General features: G+C 45.1%; 1 protein-coding gene across 2 annotated transcripts in view; it reads left to right on the forward strand.

The window, feature by feature from the left end:
* The first annotated feature begins 237 nt into the window (after nucleotides 1-237).
* NSRP1 (nuclear speckle splicing regulatory protein 1) overlaps nucleotides 238-20,448 on the forward strand; it is a 56,656-nt gene continuing 36,445 nt past the window's right edge. Inside the window, exons 1-2 of one of the 2 annotated variants that reach the window (XM_044286809.1) lie at nucleotides 238-404; nucleotides 19,228-19,315. In XM_044286809.1, coding sequence (XP_044142744.1) covers nucleotides 385-404; nucleotides 19,228-19,315 — 108 coding nt within the window. In that variant the 5' untranslated portion in view covers nucleotides 238-384. The remainder of the gene's footprint in view (nucleotides 405-19,227; nucleotides 19,316-20,448) is intronic. The other variant, XM_044286808.1, reaches the window with a different exon arrangement.

Here is a 20,448-nt window from a genome sequence, read left to right on the forward strand (position 1 = left end):
ACTGAAGTTTCTCCTGGAGGCCCGCCCATTAGATGACGAGACGCCGTCTCTATCTGTGACGTCACCAACTCCATTCTAGCCGCTACCCTATTAGCTTGGAAGTGATTCTCCAGCTCTTGTGCCTCAGAGCCAAGGAAACTACAATTCCCAGAGACACTTTAGCCACATCCGGTTTCTTGCCGTTCCTATCCGCAGATTCGTAACGCTGCATCGCGTTTACTTTTATATTACTGGATGATACAGACTTTATGCACATACCTGACAGTTTGCGCCAGGATGTGAAACATTTGGACGCCTGGACCACGTCACCCTCCTATTACCGAAACTAAACCTCGTGACGAATGTGCAGCTGTTAACTCTGCAGTCGTTCACTGCGCAGGCAAGATGGCGGCTCCCGGGAAGCAGTAAGTAGCAGGGCAGACTTGTTGCTATAAGCTCTAGTTCCTGCCAGTAGTGTGTGAGCAGTCCTGTATACATGTAATACGTGTGCACTGCGTTATTGTCACACGTTGCAGGTCTTGGAAATCAGGACTGTGTATAGGAGCAGAAGCGACAGCTGACAGAGCATGCTGAGAGTTGTAGTTTCACACCACTGATGTATACATATTTGCGTTAATGGACTTCTTACGTCTATATATATATATATATATATATATATATATATATATATATATATATATAATATCGATAGGGTAATTTGCAGCATGGCATAAACAGGTAGCATTGCTTGGGTGATATACATTTCTGCCCAACCTCTTGAGGCTACACTGCTCTAATTGCTTTTAGTATATGTATATACTATTTAGGCATGGTAAACAAAATTGATGTAATTGCTTCATACTTAAAGGGCTTCTGTCCCCCCCCCCCCAAAAAAAACTCATTTTTTCATTTTTGGCCATATTAAAATCCTTATTGGACGACTATTCCCTATATAGGGCTCTTACCTTGTTCTGTGGCTTGGTTTCACTAAAAAAAATCGAGCTTTTAAAATGTGCAAATTACTTCACTACCAGCAAGTATGGCGTCTACTTGCTGGTAGCTGCCGCATCCTCCTTTAAAAAAAAAAACCCCTCCTCCTGTTGATTGACAGGGCCAGCGAGCGCTCTCCTCCTCCGGCTGGCCCTGTCTGCAATTCAAATCCTGCGCCTTACGTGTCTTCATTCGGCGCAGGCGCTCTGAGAGAAGGACGCTCGCTTCCTCAGCACTTCCTCAGGGCGCCTGCGCCGATGACGTCTTCTCTTTCGGGTTTAGAGGTGACCTCATCGGCGCAGGCGCACTGAGGGAGTGCTGAGGAAGCGAGCGTCCTTCTCTCAGAGCGCCTGCGCCAAATGAAGACACGTAAGGTGCAGGCGAGGGATTTGAATTGCAGACAGGGCCAGCTGGAGGAGGAGAGCGCTCGCTGGCCCTGTCAATCAACAGGAGGAGGGGCCATTTTTTTGAAAGGAGAATGCGGCGGCTACCAGCAAGTAGATGCCATACTTGCTGGTAGTAAAGTCATTTGCATATTTTAAAAGCTAGATTTTTAGTGAAACCAAGCCATAGAACAGGGTAAGAGCCCTATATAGGGAATAGTCGTCCAATAAGGATTTTAATATGCCCAAAAATGAGTTTTGGGGGGGTGACAGAAGCCCTTTAAAGGGCTGTCCAAGTGTAAAGGCTATGTATGCCTTCAAGGGCATTTTTTTATGCTTGCATTTTACTCATTTTAGATTAAAAAATGTAAATCTAAATATTTTGCTGCTCTGTGACAAAGGGTTAAAGGGATTTTCTGATATTGTTATAGTGTGACCTATCCTCAGGATAGGTAATCAGTATCTGATCGGTGGGGTTCTGACATCCAGGACCCCCACTGATCAGCTATTTGAGAAGGCACCGGCGCTCCTGTGAGCCCCGCAGCCTTCTCCAGCTTTTCCTAGGCCAGTGCCTGTATTCATCAGGCACATGGCCTAGGAGCAGCTCAGCCCCTGACTTATAATGATACAATTTATTTATATAGCGTCACCATATTCCTCAGCGCTTTACAAATTCATAGCGTTCATGTACAAAACAAAAGTAACTGGCTAATATGCAACTGAAACACTAGGAGTCAGGGCCCTGCTTGCAAGAGTTTATAATCTGTGAGGAATTGGGGGTGACACATAAGGTAGCTGATTGTGATAAGTAAGATTTGAGCCATTATTGAACTGACAGGAGTGGTGCCGGACGATCTGGTTCGGGACTAATAGAGGATCGAGTTTAAACCATAGGAGTTATTTGGGGAAAGGTTTAGTTGGGGGAAAGTCATTTTAGGTAGCTTGATAAGCCTGCCTGAAAAGATGTGTTTTTAACCACCTCCCGACCGCTGTACGCACATATGCGTCCGGGAGGTGGTTGCTTTACTCCTCCTGGACGCATATACGCGTCCTCTCGCGAGACGCGAGATTTCCTGTGAACGCGCGCACACATACGCGCGCGCTCACAGGAACGGAAGGTAAGCGAGTGGATCTCCAGCCTGCCAGCGGCGATCTCTCGCTGGCAAGCTGGAGATGTGATTTTTTTAACCCCTAACAGGTATATTAGACGCTGTTTTGATAACAGCGTCTAATATACCTGGTCCTCTGGTGGTCCCTTTTGTTTGGATCGACCACCAGAGGACACAGGCAGCTCTGTAAAGTACCACAAAACACTACACTACACCCCCCCGTCACTTATTAACCCTTTATGAACCACTGATCACCCCATATAGACTCCCTGATCACCCCCCTGTCATTGATCACCCCCCTGTAAGGCTCCATTCAGACGTCCGTATGATTTTTACGGATCCACTGATGCATGGATCGGATCTGCAAAACACATGCGGACGTCTGAATGGAGCCTTACAGGGGGGGTGATCAATGACAAGGGGGTGATCACGCATATAGACTTCCTGATCACTTCCCTGTCATTGATCACTTCCCTGTCATTGATCACCCCCCTGTCATTGATCACCCCCCTGTAAGGCTCCATTCAGACGTCCGTATGATTTTTACGGATCCACTGATACATGGATCGGATCCGCAAAACACATGCGGACGTCTGAATGGAGCCTTACAGGGGGGTGATCAATGAGAGGGGGGTGATCAATGACAGGGAAGTGATCAGGAAGTCTATATGCGTGATCACCCCCTTGTCATTGATCACCCCCCTGTAAGGCTCCATTCAGAGGTCCGCATGTGTTTTGCGGATCCGATCCATGTATCAGTGGATCCGTAAAAAATCATACGGACGTCTGAATGGAGCATTACAGGGGGGTGATCAATGACAGGGGGGTGATCAATGACAGAGGGGTTATCACCCCATATAGACTCCCTGATCACCCCCCTGTCATTGATCACCCCCTGTAAGGCTCCATTCAGACAATTTTTTTGGCCCAAGTTAGCGAAAAAATTTTGTTGTTTTTTGTTTTTTCTTACAAAGTCTCATATTCTACTAACTTGTGTCAAAAAATAAAATCTCACATGAACTCACCACACCCCTCACGGAATCCAAATGCGTAACATTTTTTAGACATTTATATTCCAGACTTCTTCTCACGCTTTAGGGCCCTAAAATGCCAGGGCAGTGTAAATACCCCACATGTGACCCCATTTCGGAAAGAAGACACCCCAAGGTATTCCGTGAGGGGCATATTGAGTCCATGAAAGATTGAAATTTTTGTCCCAAGTTAGCGGAAAGGGAGACTTTGTGAGAAAATACAAAAAAAAACAATTTCCGCTAACTTGTGCCAAAAAAATAAAAAATTCTAGGAACTCGCCATGCCCCTCACGGAATACCTTGGGGTGTCTTCTTTCCAAAGTGGGGTCACATGTGGGGTATTTATACTGCCCTGGCTTTTTAGGGGCCCGAAAGCGTGAGAAGAAGTCTGGGATCCAAATGTCTAAAAATGCCCTCCTAAAACTTGTGACAAAAAATTAAAAATTCTAGGAACTCGCCATGCCCCTCACGGAAAACCTTGGGGTGTCTTCTTTCCAAAATGGGGTCACTTGTGGGGTAGTTATACTGCCCTGGCAATTTAGGGGCCCAAATGTGTGAGAAGTACTTTGCAATCAAAATGTGTAAAAAAATGGCCTGCAAAATCCGAAAGGTGCACTTTGGAATATGTGCCCCTTTGCCCACCTTGGCTGCAAAAAAGTGTCACACATCTGGTATCACCGTACTCAGGAGAAGTTGGGGAATGTGTTTTGGGGTGTCATTTTACATATACCCATGCTGGGTGAGAAAATTATCTTGGTCAAATGCCAACTTTGTATAAAAAAATGGGAAAAGTTGTCTTTTGCCAAGATATTTCTCTCACCCAGCATGGTTATATGTAAAATGACACCCAAAAACACATTCCCCAACTCCTCCTGAGTACGGCGATACCACATGTGTGACACTTTTTTGCAGCCTAGGTGGGCAAAGGGGCACACATTCCAAAGTGCACCTTTCGGATTTCACCGGTCATTTTTTACAGATTTTGATTGCAAAGTACTTCTCACACATTTGGGCCCCTAAATTGCCAGGGCAGTATAACTACGCCACAAGTGACCCCATTTTGGAAAGAAGACACCCCAAGGTATTCCGTGAGGGGCATGGCGAGTTCCTAGAATTTTTAATTTTTTGTCGCAAGTTAGTGGAATATGAGACTTTGTAAGGAAAAAAAATAAAAATAAATAAATCATCATTTTCCGCTAACTTGTGACAAAAAATAAAAAGTTCTATGAACTCACTATGCCCATCAGCGAATACCTTAGGGTGTCTACTTTCCGAAATAGGGTCATTTGTGGGTCATGTTTGGGCATTGTAGAACCTCAGGAATCATGACAGGTGCTCAGAAAGTCAGAGCTGCTTCAAAAAGCGGAAATTCACATTTTTGTACCATAGTGTGTAAACGCTATAACTTTTACCCAAACCATTTTTTTTTTTTGCCCAAACATTTTTTTTTTATCAAAGACATGTAGAACAATAAATTTGGCAAAAAATTTATATATGGATGTCGGTTTTTTTGCAAAATTTTACAGCTGAAAGTGAAAAATGTCATTTTTATGCAAAAAAATAGTAAAATTTTGATTAATAACAAAAAAAGTAAAAATGTCAGCAGCAATAAAATACCACCAAATGAAAGCTCTATTAGTGAGAAGAAAAGGAGGTAAAATTCATTTGGGTGGTAAGTTGCATGACCGAGCGATAAACGGTGAAAGGAGTGTAGTGCCGAAGTGTAAAAAGTGGCCTGGTCATGAAGGGGGTTTCAGCTAGGGGGGTTGAAGTGCTTAAGGCACGTTTGAAGGTGGAGAAGTTGTGGATTGACCTAGTATTTAGGGGCAGAGTATTCCAGAGAGTAGGTGCAGCTCGAGAAGAGTCTTGAAGACAGAAGTGGGAGGTACGAATTATCGAGGTTATTAACCCCTCCTCGACCGCAATCTGTATATATACGTGATAGCTGCACATACCCCGTGCAGCTACTACGTATATAAACGTTCTGGCAGCTCTTTAATCCAAGCGCTGCAAAGCGCTTGGATTAAAGCTTCTGCCCCTGTCCTGCTGCTGTCACGGACAGCATACAGTGCAGTAATGCCGGCAAGGGACCAATCAGAGTGGCCCCTTGCCGGCAATCGATCCGATTGGTTAGTCTGTGCAGACTAACCAAACGGATCGCGGCAGTGAAAAAATGCCGATCAGATCAGAGCCTGAAATCGGTGTCCTCGTGCCCCCCCCCCCCCTGATCCATGCAGCCCCCCCGATCTGTGCAGGCCGCCCCCCGATCTGTGCCCCATCTTCCCATCTTGTATCCACAGTGCTGCCCCCTCCTTGAGTCCGCCCCCTGCTGGCGTGACACCCTCCCTCCCCCCCCCTCTTCCAGCGCTGCCCCCCCGTCTGCCCCCCTGCTGTGTTTGATGGCGGCGGCTCCATTCCTGAGCCGCCGCCATCATCAGAGTGTCAGCTCTATGCTGACACTCTGCTGTAAGTTCTGTAACCCCATAGATGCCGCGGCTTTGCAAAAGCGTCCGCTGTTGCCACCTACAGGGCATCTGAATGTATTACACTTTGCAATGCAAGAGCATTGCAAAGTATAGTACAGCCCCACTGGCTCTTCAAGATCCAAGAGGGACTTGATAAAAAAAAAATGTGAAAAAATAAATAAAAGTAAAAATAAATAAATAAAAATGTAAAATGAAAAAAATAAATTGCCTTTTCCTATAAAAAAAAAATAAAAAAAATAAATACACCTATTAGGTATCACCGCGTCCGTAACGACCGTCTCTATAAAGATATCACATGATAGACCCCGTCCGATAAACACCATAAAAAAATAAAATAAAAACTGTGTAAAAAAAAAGCTATTTTTGTCACCTTACATCACAAAAAGTGCAACAGCAAGTGATCAAAAAGGCGTATGACCCCCAATATAGTACCAATCAAACCGTCGCCTTGTCCCGCAAAAAATGATACCCTATTTAAGACAATCGCCCAAAAAATAAAAAAGCTATGGCTCTCAGACTATAGAGACACTAAAACATCATTTTTTTTTGGTTTCAGAAATGCTATTATTGTGTAAACTTAAAAAGTATACATATTAGCTATTGCCACGTCCGTAACGATCTTCTCTATAAAACTATCATATGACCTAACTCCTCAGATGAACGCTGTAAAAATAAATAAATGAAAACTGTTCCAAAACAGCCCGTTTATGGGTCACCTTGCCCCATAAAGTGTAATAATGAATGATCAAACAATCCTCTGTACCCAAAAATGGTACCAATAAAACCCTCAACACTTTCTGCAAAAAACGAGCCCCTGCACAAGACGATCGGCAGAAAAATAAAAAACATATGGCGTTCAGAAAACCAATCCAGCACAATCTGCCTTCCAAAAACCGTATCGCATTCCTTTCCTTCTGCGCCCTGCCGTGTGCCTGTACAGCAGTTTACGACCACATGTGGGTGTTTATGTAAACCGCGGAATCAGGGTAATAAATATTGAGTTTTGTTTGGCTGTTAAACCTCATGGTGTTAAAGAATTTTTTTTTATTAAAATAAAAATCTGCCAAAAAAGTTAAATTTAGAAATTTCATCTCCATTTTCCTTTTAATTCTTGTGGAACGCCTAAAGGGTTAACAAAGTTTGTAAAATCAGTTTTGAGTAACTTGAGGGGTGTAGTTTCTACAATGGGGTCATTTATGGGGGTTTCCACTATGTAAGCCCCACAAAGTGACTTCAGACCTGAACTGGTCCTTAAAAAGTGGGTTTTGGAAATTTTCTTAAAAATTGTAAGAATTGCTTCTAAACTTCTAAGCCTTCTAACATCCTAAAAAAAAAAAGACATTTCCAAAATGATGCCAACATAAAGTAGACATATGGGGAATGTTAAGTAATAAATATTTTATTAGGTATGACTTTCTGTTTTAGAAGCAGAGAAATTGAAATTTGGAAAATTGTGAATTTTTCAAAATTTTTGGTAAATTTGGGGATTTTTTCATAAATAAAGGTGAAATATATTGACTCAAATATATGACTATCATGAAGTACAATGTGTCACGAGAAAACAATCTCAGAATGGCGTGGATAAGTAAAAGTGTTCCAAAGCCATTACCACATAAAGTGACGCATGTCAGATTTGTAAATTTTGACCTGGACACTGGGGCATCAATAACCCTTGGTCATGAAAGGGTTAATCTTAGGTCGCTAACAGAACGGAGAGCACGAGTAGGGTGGTAGATGGAGATGAGGGAGGGGATGTATGGAGGTGCAGCACTGTGGTGAGATTTGTGGGTGAGGGTGAGAAGTTTGAACTGTATTCTGTGGTGGATGGGAAACCAGTGAAGTGACTGGAACAGACTAGTAGCATCAGTGTAGAGGTTGGATGGATAGATGAGCCTGGCTGCAGCATTTAGGACAGACTGAAGGGGGGAGAGTTTAGTGAGAGGGAGACCGGTGAGTAATGCGTTGCAGTAGTCAAGACGAGAATGAATCAAGGCAACAACAAGAGTTTTTGCCGTTTCCACCGTAAGAAAAGGGCGGATTCTGGCGATATTCTTGATATTCACTGCCATAGACATAACATGGTTATAAGGGAAAATAATAGCATTCTGAATACAGAATGCATAGTACAATAGCGCTGCAGGGGTTAAAAAAAATATAATAATTTAACTCACCTTAATCCACTTGCTCGCGCAGCCGGCATCGCTTCTGTCTCTTTCTTTGCTGATTGCAGTCAAAGGACCTGTGGTGACGTCACTCCGGTCATCACATGGTCCGTCACATGATCTTTTACAATGGTGATGGATCATGTGATGACCGGAGTGACGTCACCACAGGTCCTTTGACTGCAATCAGCAAAGAAAGAGACAGAAGCGATGCCGGCTGCGCGAGCAAGTGGATTAAGGTGAGTTAAATTATTATATTTTTTTAACCCCTCCAGCGCTATTGTACTATGCATTCTGTATTCAGAATGCTATTATTTTCCCTTATAACCATGTTATAAGGGAAAATAATAAAATGATCGGGTCTCCATCCCGATCGTCTCCTAGCAATCGTGCGTGAAAATCGCACCGCATCCGCACTTGCTTGCGGATGTTTGCGATTTTCACGCAGCCCCATTCACTTCTATGGGGCCTGCTTTGCGTGGAAAACACACACTATAGAACATGCTGCGATTTTCACGCAACGCACAAGTGATGCGTGAAAATCACTGCTCGTGTGCACAGCCCCATAGAAATGAATGGGTCCAGATTCAGTGCGGGTGCAAAGCGCTCACCTCCCGCATTGCACCCGCGCGGAATACTCGCCCATGTGAAAGGGGCCTAAGGCCTGTTGCACACGACCGTATGCCCTCCGAGACATACGATCCATCAGCGGGCTATATGTCCCGAAGCGGCATTGATTGTGCACACGGGGGTACACAGCATCATAGATTACAATGATGCTGTGCACGTCAAGCCGTCCGCGGGGCTATTGTTCCGCACTTATATGATCTTATGAGTTCAGGACAATAGCCCTGCGGACGGCCCGACGTGCACAGCATCATTGTAATCTATGATGCTGTGTACGCCCGTGCGCACAATCAATGCCGCTCCGGGACATATGGCCCGCTCACGGACCGTATGTCTCGGAGGGCATACGGTCGTGTGCAAGAGGCCTAACTGTGTAAAAGCGGCCTTAGGGTTTATGCACACGGCCGTAGTTTTGGTCCGTATCTGATCCGCAGTTTTTGCGTATCCTGATGCGGACCCGTTAATTTCAATGGAGCTGAAAAAGATGCAGACAGTACACAAAAAAACCCAGAATGTCCTGTTCTTGTCCGTTTTGCAGGAAAGGATGAAACTTTTCTATAGAAATGAGAAAATAGAGTGGCATACACTTGGCCAGATGCGTTCCATGTTTCATGCATCGTTGCTTGGAGATGCTCTGGAAAATCATTTTCAACGTAGATCTGTCCATCGAATATGGGTGACATACGAAAAAAAATGAACACATGAACCAAACACGGACTCTTCAGAGGTGAATCACTGACCATCTTGTCACACGGCCACAGAAGTGTGAACTCGGTCTTCCTCGATCACATGGGGTCAGTTACCTACCACTCTCCAGCGGTTATGAAACCACACCATCCAGCTTGCTCCATTCACTTCAATGGGAGTTCAGAGAATCGCCAAGCAAATGGGCACGCTGGGTCGTATCACTCCAACAGCGGAAGTGCTGGAGGTTACTGATCTCTGCGCTGTTAGGATATATTCACATATGGCAGATTTGTTGCAGAATTTCCTGCCATTTCTGCAGTTCCATACATCCGAATGAGGTTGTTTGTGCAGAATGAGTACGGATTTCTGCAAACCTATTCTGAGGAATAGGACGGTAGCAACATTTCTCCATCAGATCTGCTGCTTGTGAACATGCAGAAAGCTGCCCTCCCTCTGATGCGCCCCGGATGATGATTTCAGTGGGGCGCCATGATAACTAGCCCTATGCTGTGACACAACATTACATCGTAATGTCCCACTACTACGTCATATAAATGTGGTTGCATTGCAAGCCTGTTGGATTTCTGCACGGCCAAGTTCACTATCATTAGGTGTGAGTGGCAGCATGACATATATGTTAACCTGTTAAGGACCAGGCTAATTTATCCTTTTCCGTTCACATAGCTGTATGAGGGCTTGTTTTTTGCAGGACGAGTTGTACTTTCCAGTGGCACCTTTTAATATTGCACATGATGTAGTGGGGAGCTGGAAAAAAAGTCCAAATGTGGTAGAATTGGAAAAAAAATGTACGGTAACTCCACAGGTTTATGGGTTTGTTTTTACTCTTTTCCCTATGCAGTACAAATAACATGTTAAAGGGGATTTCTGGGAATTTGATACGGATGACCTATCCCCTGGATAGATGATCAGTATCTGATCGGTGGTGGTCCGACACCAATGACCCTTACCGATCGGCTGTTTTGAGAAGGCACCGACGCTCCTGTGAGTTCCACAGCCTTCTCACAGCTTACCAAGCACAGCACCGTGCATTGTATGGCGGCGGTGCTATGTACCGTGCTGTGCTTGGTAAGCTGCAAGAAGGCTGTGGAACTCACATGAGTGCCAGTGCCTTCTCAAACAGCTGATTGGCGGGGGTCCTGGGTGTCAGACCCCCACCGATCAGATACTGATTTCTCAATCCACACCGCAGGTCAATTTCCACACGGAAATAAAAAGCAAAGTGTACATGAGATTTGTCTAATCTCGTACACTTTGCAGAGGCTGTGTTATGCTGCGTTTTTTTTCTGCAAGAGAATCCACACAAAAAAAAAAAAAGTCAGTGAGGAGGACTTTATTTTCAAACTCTAGCTCGAGGAATGTTCCATCCTTGTCCGCAAAATGGTCACAGGTAGGACATGTCCTATAATTTGTGGCACGGCTGCACAGAAGCAGACAGCACACAGTTGACATCCGTGTGCTGTCTGCATCTTTTGCAGCCTCTTTGAAATGAATGGGTTCGCATCCCATTTGCAAAAAATGCAGATCGGATGAAGACCCAAAAATATATTCATGTTTTTGAATTGTGGTTCATCATACTAATTTAAAAAAACAAACTAATGAAATAGGCCCGGACAAAAATGGTGGTACCCCTAGAAAGGATTGAAAATAATTTGACCATAGGGACATGTTACATTAAGGTGTATTCTGTACTTAGCATCACAGGTGTCTTCAAACTTGGAATCAGTCTGCCAATTTGAAGGGTGAAATGTAGTCTGTGTGCTGTTTGGTATCATGGTGGGTACCACACTGAACATGGACAAAGAAAGCTAAGGAGAGAATTGTCTCCAGAGATTAGAAGAAAATGATAAACAAATATGTTAAAGGTAAAGGCTATAAGACCTTCTCCAAACAGCTTGATGTTCCTGTTACTACATTTGCACCTTTTATTCAGAAGATCTACGGGACTGTAGTCAACCTCCCTGGACGTGTCCTCAAGAGGAAAATTGATGGCAAATTGAAGAGACAGATAATACGAATGGTAACCAAAGATCCCAGAACACCTTCCAAAGAGATTAGAGGTAAACCTCAAGGTGAAGGTACATCGGTATTTGATGGCACCATTTGTGTGAGTGGGCTTAATGGAAGACGACCGAGGAGGAAACCACTGTTGAAAGCAAATCATAAAAAAAACAGACTGGAACTTTCCATAATGCAAGTCACATCAGCTCTGTGTTCACAGATGCAAAAATGAAGCAAACAAAGAAAAGAACATTGGGGGAGATTTATCAAACTGGTATAAAGTAAAACTAGCTTAGTTGCCCGTAGCAACCAATCAGATTCCACCTTTAATTTTCCAATAGAGCTGTGAAAAATGAAAGGTGGAATCTGATTGGTTTCTATGGGCAAGTAAGCCAGTTCTACTTTACGCCAGTTTAATAAATCTCCCCCATTGTACGTACTGTCAAATGTCTGCATCTGACACAGGGTGTCTTGAATCTGTGCAGTGTACAATGAAACCTCAAGACTTTCAAGGCATTCTGGAGGGTAATGTGCTGCCTGTCAGAAAGCTTGGTCTCAGTCGCAGGTGATGGGTCCTCCAACAGGATAATGATCCAAAACACACATCTAAAACATCCAAGAATGGCTAAGAGCAAAGCACTGGACAATTCTGAAGTGGCCTTCTGTGAGCCCTGATCTAAATCCTATTGAGCATCTGTGGAAGGAGCTGAAACGTGCAGTCTGGAGAAGGCATCCGTCAGGCCACCTGAGACAGCTGGAGCAGTCTGCTCGTGAGGAGTGGACCAGAATACTTTTGGACAGGGGCAGAAGTCGCTGGATTGCAGTGAATGCCGCAAAAGGTAGTGCAACAAAATATTAAGTTAAGGGTACCGTCCAGGCCAGTTTCATTAGTTTGTTTTATAATTTATTCTTTTGAACCACAATTCAAAAGCAATGTCTGACATTCATGATCGATGGGCGCCTGCCACCCGGGACCCTCGCCAATCAGTGGTTTGAGAAGGCACCGGCGCTCCTGTGAGGGCTGCAGCCTTCTCCGTGCACAGCGCCGTACATTGTATAGTGGCTGTGCTTGGTATTGTGCTCAGCCCAATGAAGGATAGATTATTGGAATATAAAATCCCAGAAAACTCCTTTAAGTTATTTCAATTAGTTTAGTTTTTCTTTCTTTAGGCCTCATGCACACGACCGTTGTGTGCATCCGTGGCCGTTGTGCCGTTTTCCGTTTTTTTTCGCGGACCCATTGACTTTCAATGGGTCCGTGGAAAAATCGGAAAATGCACCGTTTTGCAGCCGAGGCCGTGATCCGTGTATCCTGTCCATCAAAAAAATATGACCTGTCCTATTTTTTTGACGGACAACGGTTCACGGACCCATTCAAGTCAATGGGTCCGTGAAAGAACACGGATGCACACAAGATTGGCATCCGTGTCCGTGATCCGTGGCCGTAGGTTGCTTTCATACAGACGGATCCGAAGATCCGTCTGCATAAAAGCTTTTTCAGTTCTAAGTTTTCACTTTGTGAAAACTCATATCCGACAGTATATTCTAACACAGAGGCGTTCCCATGTTGATGGGGACGCTTCTAGTTAGAATACACTACAAACTTTGTACAAGACTGCCCCCTGCAGCCTGGCAGCACCCGATCTCTTACAGGGGGATATGATAGCACAATTAACCCCTTCAGGTGCGGCACTTGAAGGGGTTAATTGTACTATCATATCCCCCTGTAAGAGATCAGGGCTGCCAGGCAGCAGGGGGCAGACCCCCCCCCCTCCCGAGTTTGAATATCGTTGGTGGCACAGTGTGCGCCACCCATCGGGCCCCCCTTCCTCCCTCTAGTGTAATAAATCGTTGGTGGCACAGTGTGCGCCCCCCATCGGGCCCCCCCTTCCTCCCTCTATTGTTATAAATCGTTGGTGGCACAGTGTGCGCCCCCCATCGGGCCCCCCCTTCCTCCCTCTATTGTTATAAATCGTTGGTGGCCAGTGTGCGTCCCCCATCGCCCCCCCCCTTCCTCCCTCTATTGTTATAAATCGTTGGTGGCACAGTGTGCACCCCCCATCGGCCCCCCTCCCTCTATAGCAGTAACAACATTGGTGGCAGTGTGCGGCCTCCCATCTCCCCCCCCCCATCATTGGTGGCAGCGTAGTTCCGATCGGAGTCCCAGTTTAATCGCTGGGGCTCCGATCGGTAACCATGGCAACCAGGAAGCTACTGCAGCCCTGGTTGCCATGCTTACTTAGCAATAGTACAATAGTAGAAGATTCATACTTACCTGCTTGCTGCTGCGATGTCTGTGACCGGCCGGGAGCTCCTCCTACTGGTAAGTGACAGTTCTTTAGCAATGCGCCGCACAGACCTGTCACTTACCAGTAGGAGGAGCTCCCGGCCGGACACAGACATCGCAGCAGCAAGCAGGTAACTATGAATCTTCTACTATTGTACTATTGCTAAGTAACCATGGCAACCAGGACTGCAGTAGCGTCCTGGTTGCCATGGTTACCGATCGGAGCCCCAGCGATTAAACTGGGACTCTGATCGGAACTCCGCTGCCACCAATGATGGGGGGGGGGAGATGGGAGGCCGCACACTGGCCACCAATGTTGTTACTGCTATAGAGGGAGGGGGGCCGATGGGGGGCGCACACTGTGCCACCAACGATTTATTACACTAGAGGGAGGACGGTGGGCCCGATGGGGGGCGCACACCTTGCCACCAACGATATTCAAACTGGGGAGGGGGGGTCTGCCCCCTGCTGCCTGGCAGCCCTGATCTCTTACAGGGGGATATGATAGTACAATTAACCCCTTCAGGTGCCGCACCTGAAGGGGTTAATTGTGCTATTATATCCCCCTGTAAGAGATCGGGTGCTGCCAGGCAGCAGGGGGCAGTCTTGTACAAAGTTTGTAGTGTATTCTAACTAGAAGCGTCCCCATCACCATGGGAACGCCTCTGTGTTAGAATATACTGTCGGATCTGAGTTTCACGCTGTAGCTCATATCCGACAGTATATTCTAACATAGAGGCGTTCCCATGGTGATGGGGACGCTTCAAGTTAAAATATACCATCGGATTGGAGAAAACTCCAATCCGATGGTATAAAAGAACTCCAGACTTTACATTGAAAGTCAATGGGGACGGATCCGTTTGAAATGGCACCATATTGTGTCAACGTCAAACGGATCCGTCCCCATTGACTTGCATTGTAATTCAAGACGGATCCGTTTGGCTCCGCACGGCCAGGCGGACACCAAAACGACTTTTTTTTCATGTCCGTGGATCCTCCAAAAATCAAGGAAGACTCACGGACCTACGGACCCCGTTTTTGCGGACCGTGAAAATAAACTGTCGTGTGCATGAGGCCTTAACGGAATGGTACCAACAATTTTGTCCATGTGTGTATTTTTCTGGGAAAGGATTCAAAACTCGTAATTTATGTATTGAAATCTCTGATATTTCTGACATAAATTTTACACGAGGACCATCTTTTCAGTGATTGATCGCATCCTCTGTGTAAGTGTATATACAGATATAGCTGTCACTGATAGTTGTGCAGAGGAGTGGTCTTAAGTTCAGAAAAAAAGCAGGGATATAAATGCACAAATTACAAGTTTTACTCAATCTTTTCCCTCAAAACTACACATCGCTCTGCTCAGCTCCGTCTGCTCTATAACACTATAACATGGTACCTGCAGAATGCGTTGCATTTTGTGGTGATAGGTCCTCTTAAAGGGTCTGTTACGTCACCCAGTTATTAGGAAGAAGCGGTCATAGGAGCACCTGTTCTTGATAATTTGCCATCATGGTATATAATAGGTGCCCGTTTACCATCAGCACATCTCCCATGTTGGGCTGAAACGATTACTCGATTGAATTGAGTAATTTGACAAAAAAATCCTCAGCAAATTTTTTGCATCGAGGATTCGTTTGTGTCATGTGACCACGGAGCATGAGTGAAGCGCTTGCTATTATTCACCGCTCCGTGGTCACCTGCCGGCCTGCACCGCACTGCACTTTCCTTCTGACACATCGTCAGGACATAGTTCACATAAGCGTGCACTATGACCTGACGCTGTGTGACGTCAGGACAAAAATGCAGCGCGCGGAGAAGAAGATGGACGAGCTGTGGAGCGGCGCCCCTACAGGAGAGGTAAGTATTTTATTTCACTGCCGCTGGGGACATGGCTAGGAGGGCCAGCTGGTCGCACTGGGGGGCAAGTTGATGGCACTGGGGTGGAGGGCAAGCTGATGACACTGGGGGAGCAGCTGATGGTACGAGGGGCTGATGAGTTTTTATAAAGAAAAACGCTCTTTTAATTCGTTTTTTGTTATTAGAGTACTAGATTAATCGTTGGATTAATCAATAGAAGACTCGATTACAAAAATTGTCGATAGCTGCAGCCCTACTGAGGAGTGAGGGGATAGCTGCAGCCCATGTAATGAGGAGTGAGGGGAAGAATGATCACAATAGCAGTCATTCCTCCTCCGTATACTTTGGATCAGCCTGTGTAATAGGTTGATGCAAATGATCTCCAATCTCCGAGTTTATGGTACTTGTCATGTGATAGGACCCTGAATCAACGGTAACTGCTGTTGAAGTTGACATGTGACAAGCTTGTGTTTCTATCTAGCCTACATATTTTTCTGGCTATAGTGGTGCGACTTTTAAAGGGGGTTTTCCAAGATTTTCATATTGATTGCCTATCCTGAGAATTCTGGAAAACCCCTTTAAAAAGGTAGTCCACCCTTATACCTCTTTTAAGTCTTCCCAGTACTGCGCTGTACCTAAAGAAAAAAAATAGTCACCCAATCCCCTCCACTCCGTTCCAGCACTGAGATCTTGGGCTGCACTCCTTCCGTTCCCTCGACTTAAACTTCCTGATAGGGTTGTTTGTGCCATTGGGGCCAATCACTTTTCCTTAGTAGTGATGTGTACCTAAGCACCAGTGGCGTAGCTAGAAATGACTGGGCCCCACAGCAAATTTTTTAATGGGGCCCCCCCCCCTCAGTAATTTTTTCGCAACCACTTCCTTTTATGCCGCCCCCATTCCTGTGACTAGTAAAGATCGCTCTCTCAGACCAGGCCATTTTCTACACTGTCTATACTGTCACTGTATATAATTTCATTGTGTAATACTGTTGAGGGGGCCCTGACAAAATCTTTTAGTCCTTCTCCTCCTGGATGGGCCCCTTCTGGGTCAGGGCCCCAAAGCAACCGCTTCCCCTATAGCTATGCCCCTGCAAAGCAGCACATGACCACATGACCTTCTGAGGCCAGTGGCTGCTGCGGCGCATGTATCCACGTCCAGGAATGAGCTTAAATCATGCCTTTGGTGCTGGAAAGGAGTGGCAGGTAGCAGGTGCGTGTATTTTTGGTGTTTAGGTACAACGCAATAATGGACAAATTTAAAAGGGGTATAAAGCTGTTCAAGACTTTGTTCTTACTACACTTTGGCCTTGATCAGAGGTTTACTGTAATGTGCCTTAGGCTTCTATTGTCCAGCCATAAACATGTCAAATATATACCAAAAGGCCATGCGTTTGTACAGCTGGATCCATTTTTAGGGAACTGTAAAGGGAACTGTATCGGTTTTCCTAAAAAGAAAAAAAATACCTGTGCTGTAAACATAGACATTCCCTAGATCATTTTTTTTATGTTTTAACTAACAGCGTCCTGCAGGGGGCAGCAATAGTCAGCACATTCAGACCTTACACATAAACCAGTATATTGTGAGAACCAACTATATAGCAGTCTATAAAAGTTATCTCATGTTAGTCACATTGATGTAAGGCAGGTTTATACATATGGCAGCACCGGAAAAATCTAAGCCAGCAATCTGTAGACCGGGTCTACAACGTGCAGTTTATAAGAGATAGCTGCAGATTAAATACTGCGGCACAATACACTGCAACTGTTGCTGCGTGAGCCTGACCTTACTCGCCACTATTGATGTTTTACTGTCCGCAGCGTTTTGGTGTCCGTCTGACGAAACTGAGCCAAACAGATCCGTACTGACACACAATGTAAGTCGTTTTCTATGACACAATAGAAAACTGACCCGTCCTCCATTGACTTTCAATAGTGTTCATGACAGATCCGTCTTGGCTATGTTAAAAATAATACAAACGGATCCGTTCTGAACGGATGCAGACAATTGTATTATCTGAACGGATCCGTCTGTGCAGATCCATGACTGATCCGCACCAAACGCGAGTGTAAAAGTAGCCTTACATGCACACAACCGTGCAGTGTTTTGTGGTTGCAAATTGCCGGAAAAAATGCGTTTCGGATGCGGACCCAAATAACGGTTGTGGGCATGAGGCCTTAGGACAGTGGCGGTGAACCTTTTAGAGACTGAGTGCCCAAACTGCCACCCAAAACCCACTTATATATCGCAAAGTGCCAACACGGCAATTTAACCTGAATACCCAATACGCTGCCTGTGCTGTTCATAGTACCCCCTGCGCTGATGAATGGCAGGAAAAGTCTAAGGCATACTGGTACACCACATGTGTGCCCGAAAAATAATCTGCGTCGCAAAACCACAGCAAGTCCACTACAACATTTCAAAGTGTTAAACTTTCCGATTTTGGGCAAATTTTAATATGGATTCATTGCAGATTTGACTTCGGCTTCATTGAAATCCACAATGTAAATTGACATGTGGATTTTTAAATCTGTACCTCATGCCATCTCACCCACTTGGTACTGCCAAATCCACCGGTAAAATCCACAATAAGGGCTCATGCATCCGATCTGCATTTTTTGTGGATCAGAGGCAGACCCATTCATTTTAATGAGGCTGCAAAAGATGCACAAAGCACTCTGTGTACTGTCCTCATCCGCACAGCACCGTTCCGCACCCCTGCAAAAAAGATAGAACATGTCCTATTCTTGTCCGTTTTGCGGACAAGGATAGGACATCTCTAGACGAGTGTGGAAAAAAAGGCAGTATGCACTTGGCTGGGATCCGTGTTTTGCGAATCTGGGATTTGTAGACCGCAAAACGGATGCGGTCTTGTGCATGAGCCCTAATTCTGCCCTATGTGAACCTATCCATAATATCGGTAGAAGAATGAGTGAGATGGGACCAGAATTGCCAACAATACGCACGTTCTTAGATTGGTTTTATTAAACTCACCCCCGGGTAACCTGGAGAACCCCTCTAAGATGACTGGGGGAGCACGAGACCTGTACATGCCACGTCTACATTCGGCTTCCAGCGTTCTACATCCAGCAGAGCTCACCAGATGAAGCATGTTGTACGGAATAGTATGGCGCACTGGACAATGATCAGGCGGCCGGCAGGGCTCCCACTTGTAGGTATAGTCTTGAGGCTTTTGTATGTCACCATTTTCCACCATTTCAGTTCATGTCATTTTCAAATTTATCGTCAGTCTGATCTGTTCTAAAATGTGAACGCCATTCAGTTCTGAGAACGTGACGGAATATTTGGAGGTTTCTAGAACTTTGGTTTGCAGAAGGCTTTTTGAGAATTGGGGCTACCAGTCATTAAAAAGAACCTGTGTAAAAGTAGAGAATCCATTTGGATCTTAGTCCCGGGTGTATCCTCTCCTCGACTGCATTGCCTTTGTGCTCCTATCGCCTGATTTGTACATACTCAGCATTCTGGGTTTCCCAAGAAAATGTCTTGAAGACATTATTTTCAGACGCTGATTGTGAAATGGACTGCATTTATGTTCTAGTATATAGTTATTACCAAATATTCACATCTGGATCTTGTATTCCACAGATATGGACTTATTCTTCCTAAGAAGCTGCAGCAGAAGAAAAATGTCTGCGTGCCCAAGCATTCAGCATTTGCAGATTCTGATGAGGAGGTAAGAGTAACAGGCTGGTAAGGAGCAGTACTCTGTGCTTTACACTACAGCTCTGAACCTGGTTTTACTTCCAACAGGCCTAAATACATCTGTAGCGTGAGCATTTCTCAGCACATATGCCGAACGCAGACTTGAATACGAATCATTGTGCTAAGTTCATCCATCACGGATTTTGCGTGGATGAAATCCGCAATGAAATTTTGCATGAATTGACGCGGAGGTGCTGATTTATATGCGGATTATGTTGCAGATTTAATGTAGATTTTATGTTAAAGGGATTGTCCAATGAAAAATATTCTATGTCTTTTTAAACCGGCACCTGGATCTGAATACTTTTGTAATTACATCTAATTAAATATTTATTGGAGCTACTAAGTTATTCAATGAAATCTATCTGTATAGCGCCACCTGCTGTTTGCTCTTTTTTCTAATTTCTTTGTCCTGCTCACTGAGACGGAAACATCTGCTCAGTCCCATCCTTCAACTGTCGCTGGCTGCAGCAGAAAGGACACGTCTCCTAAGCTCACAGCTTGAAATAAATCTAGCAGAACAATTGGAGCAATGACTGGGGAGATCTCTGGATCAATGGGAGGTACAGGGCTGGTTCTAGCTTTGTTAGAAAGCGGTTGTCCTGTACTAGATTATGTATGATTTACATTTATTACATTATTCATGGAATAACCCATTTAAAGGGAGTCTTTCACCTAAACTGACCATTATAAAACACTAACACCATGATCTGCATTGTAGTCCCCATATTGGAATGCTACTTACCTTATAGCTGTCCGTCGCTTATTTTCGCTAAAAAACACTTTTATTCAATATGTTAATTAGCTTCTGAAGGTGCCCAGGGGCGGCGTTCAAGCGGCCGGTGCCCAGGCCCCTTGTCACTTTTCATATGAAACCCCTCTCCTTTCACCCCTCTGGCCCGCCCTAGGTTCTTCAGAAATCCAGCGCTGTTCACAACATGCGCATTAAACGCTCTTGTGCCTCTGCCTATAATTAGGAATGAAGTGCGCAGGCGCGGTGAATCTTGTGAACAACGCTAGCGCTGGATTTCTGAAGAACCTAGGGCAGCACAGAGGAAAAGGAGTCACTCTCTCCCTCCCCCTGTGCTGAGCTGCAAATGAGGA

Source organism: Bufo gargarizans, chromosome 3 (assembly GCF_014858855.1).
Source record: "Bufo gargarizans isolate SCDJY-AF-19 chromosome 3, ASM1485885v1, whole genome shotgun sequence".
Taxonomy (NCBI): domain Eukaryota; kingdom Metazoa; phylum Chordata; class Amphibia; order Anura; family Bufonidae; genus Bufo; species Bufo gargarizans.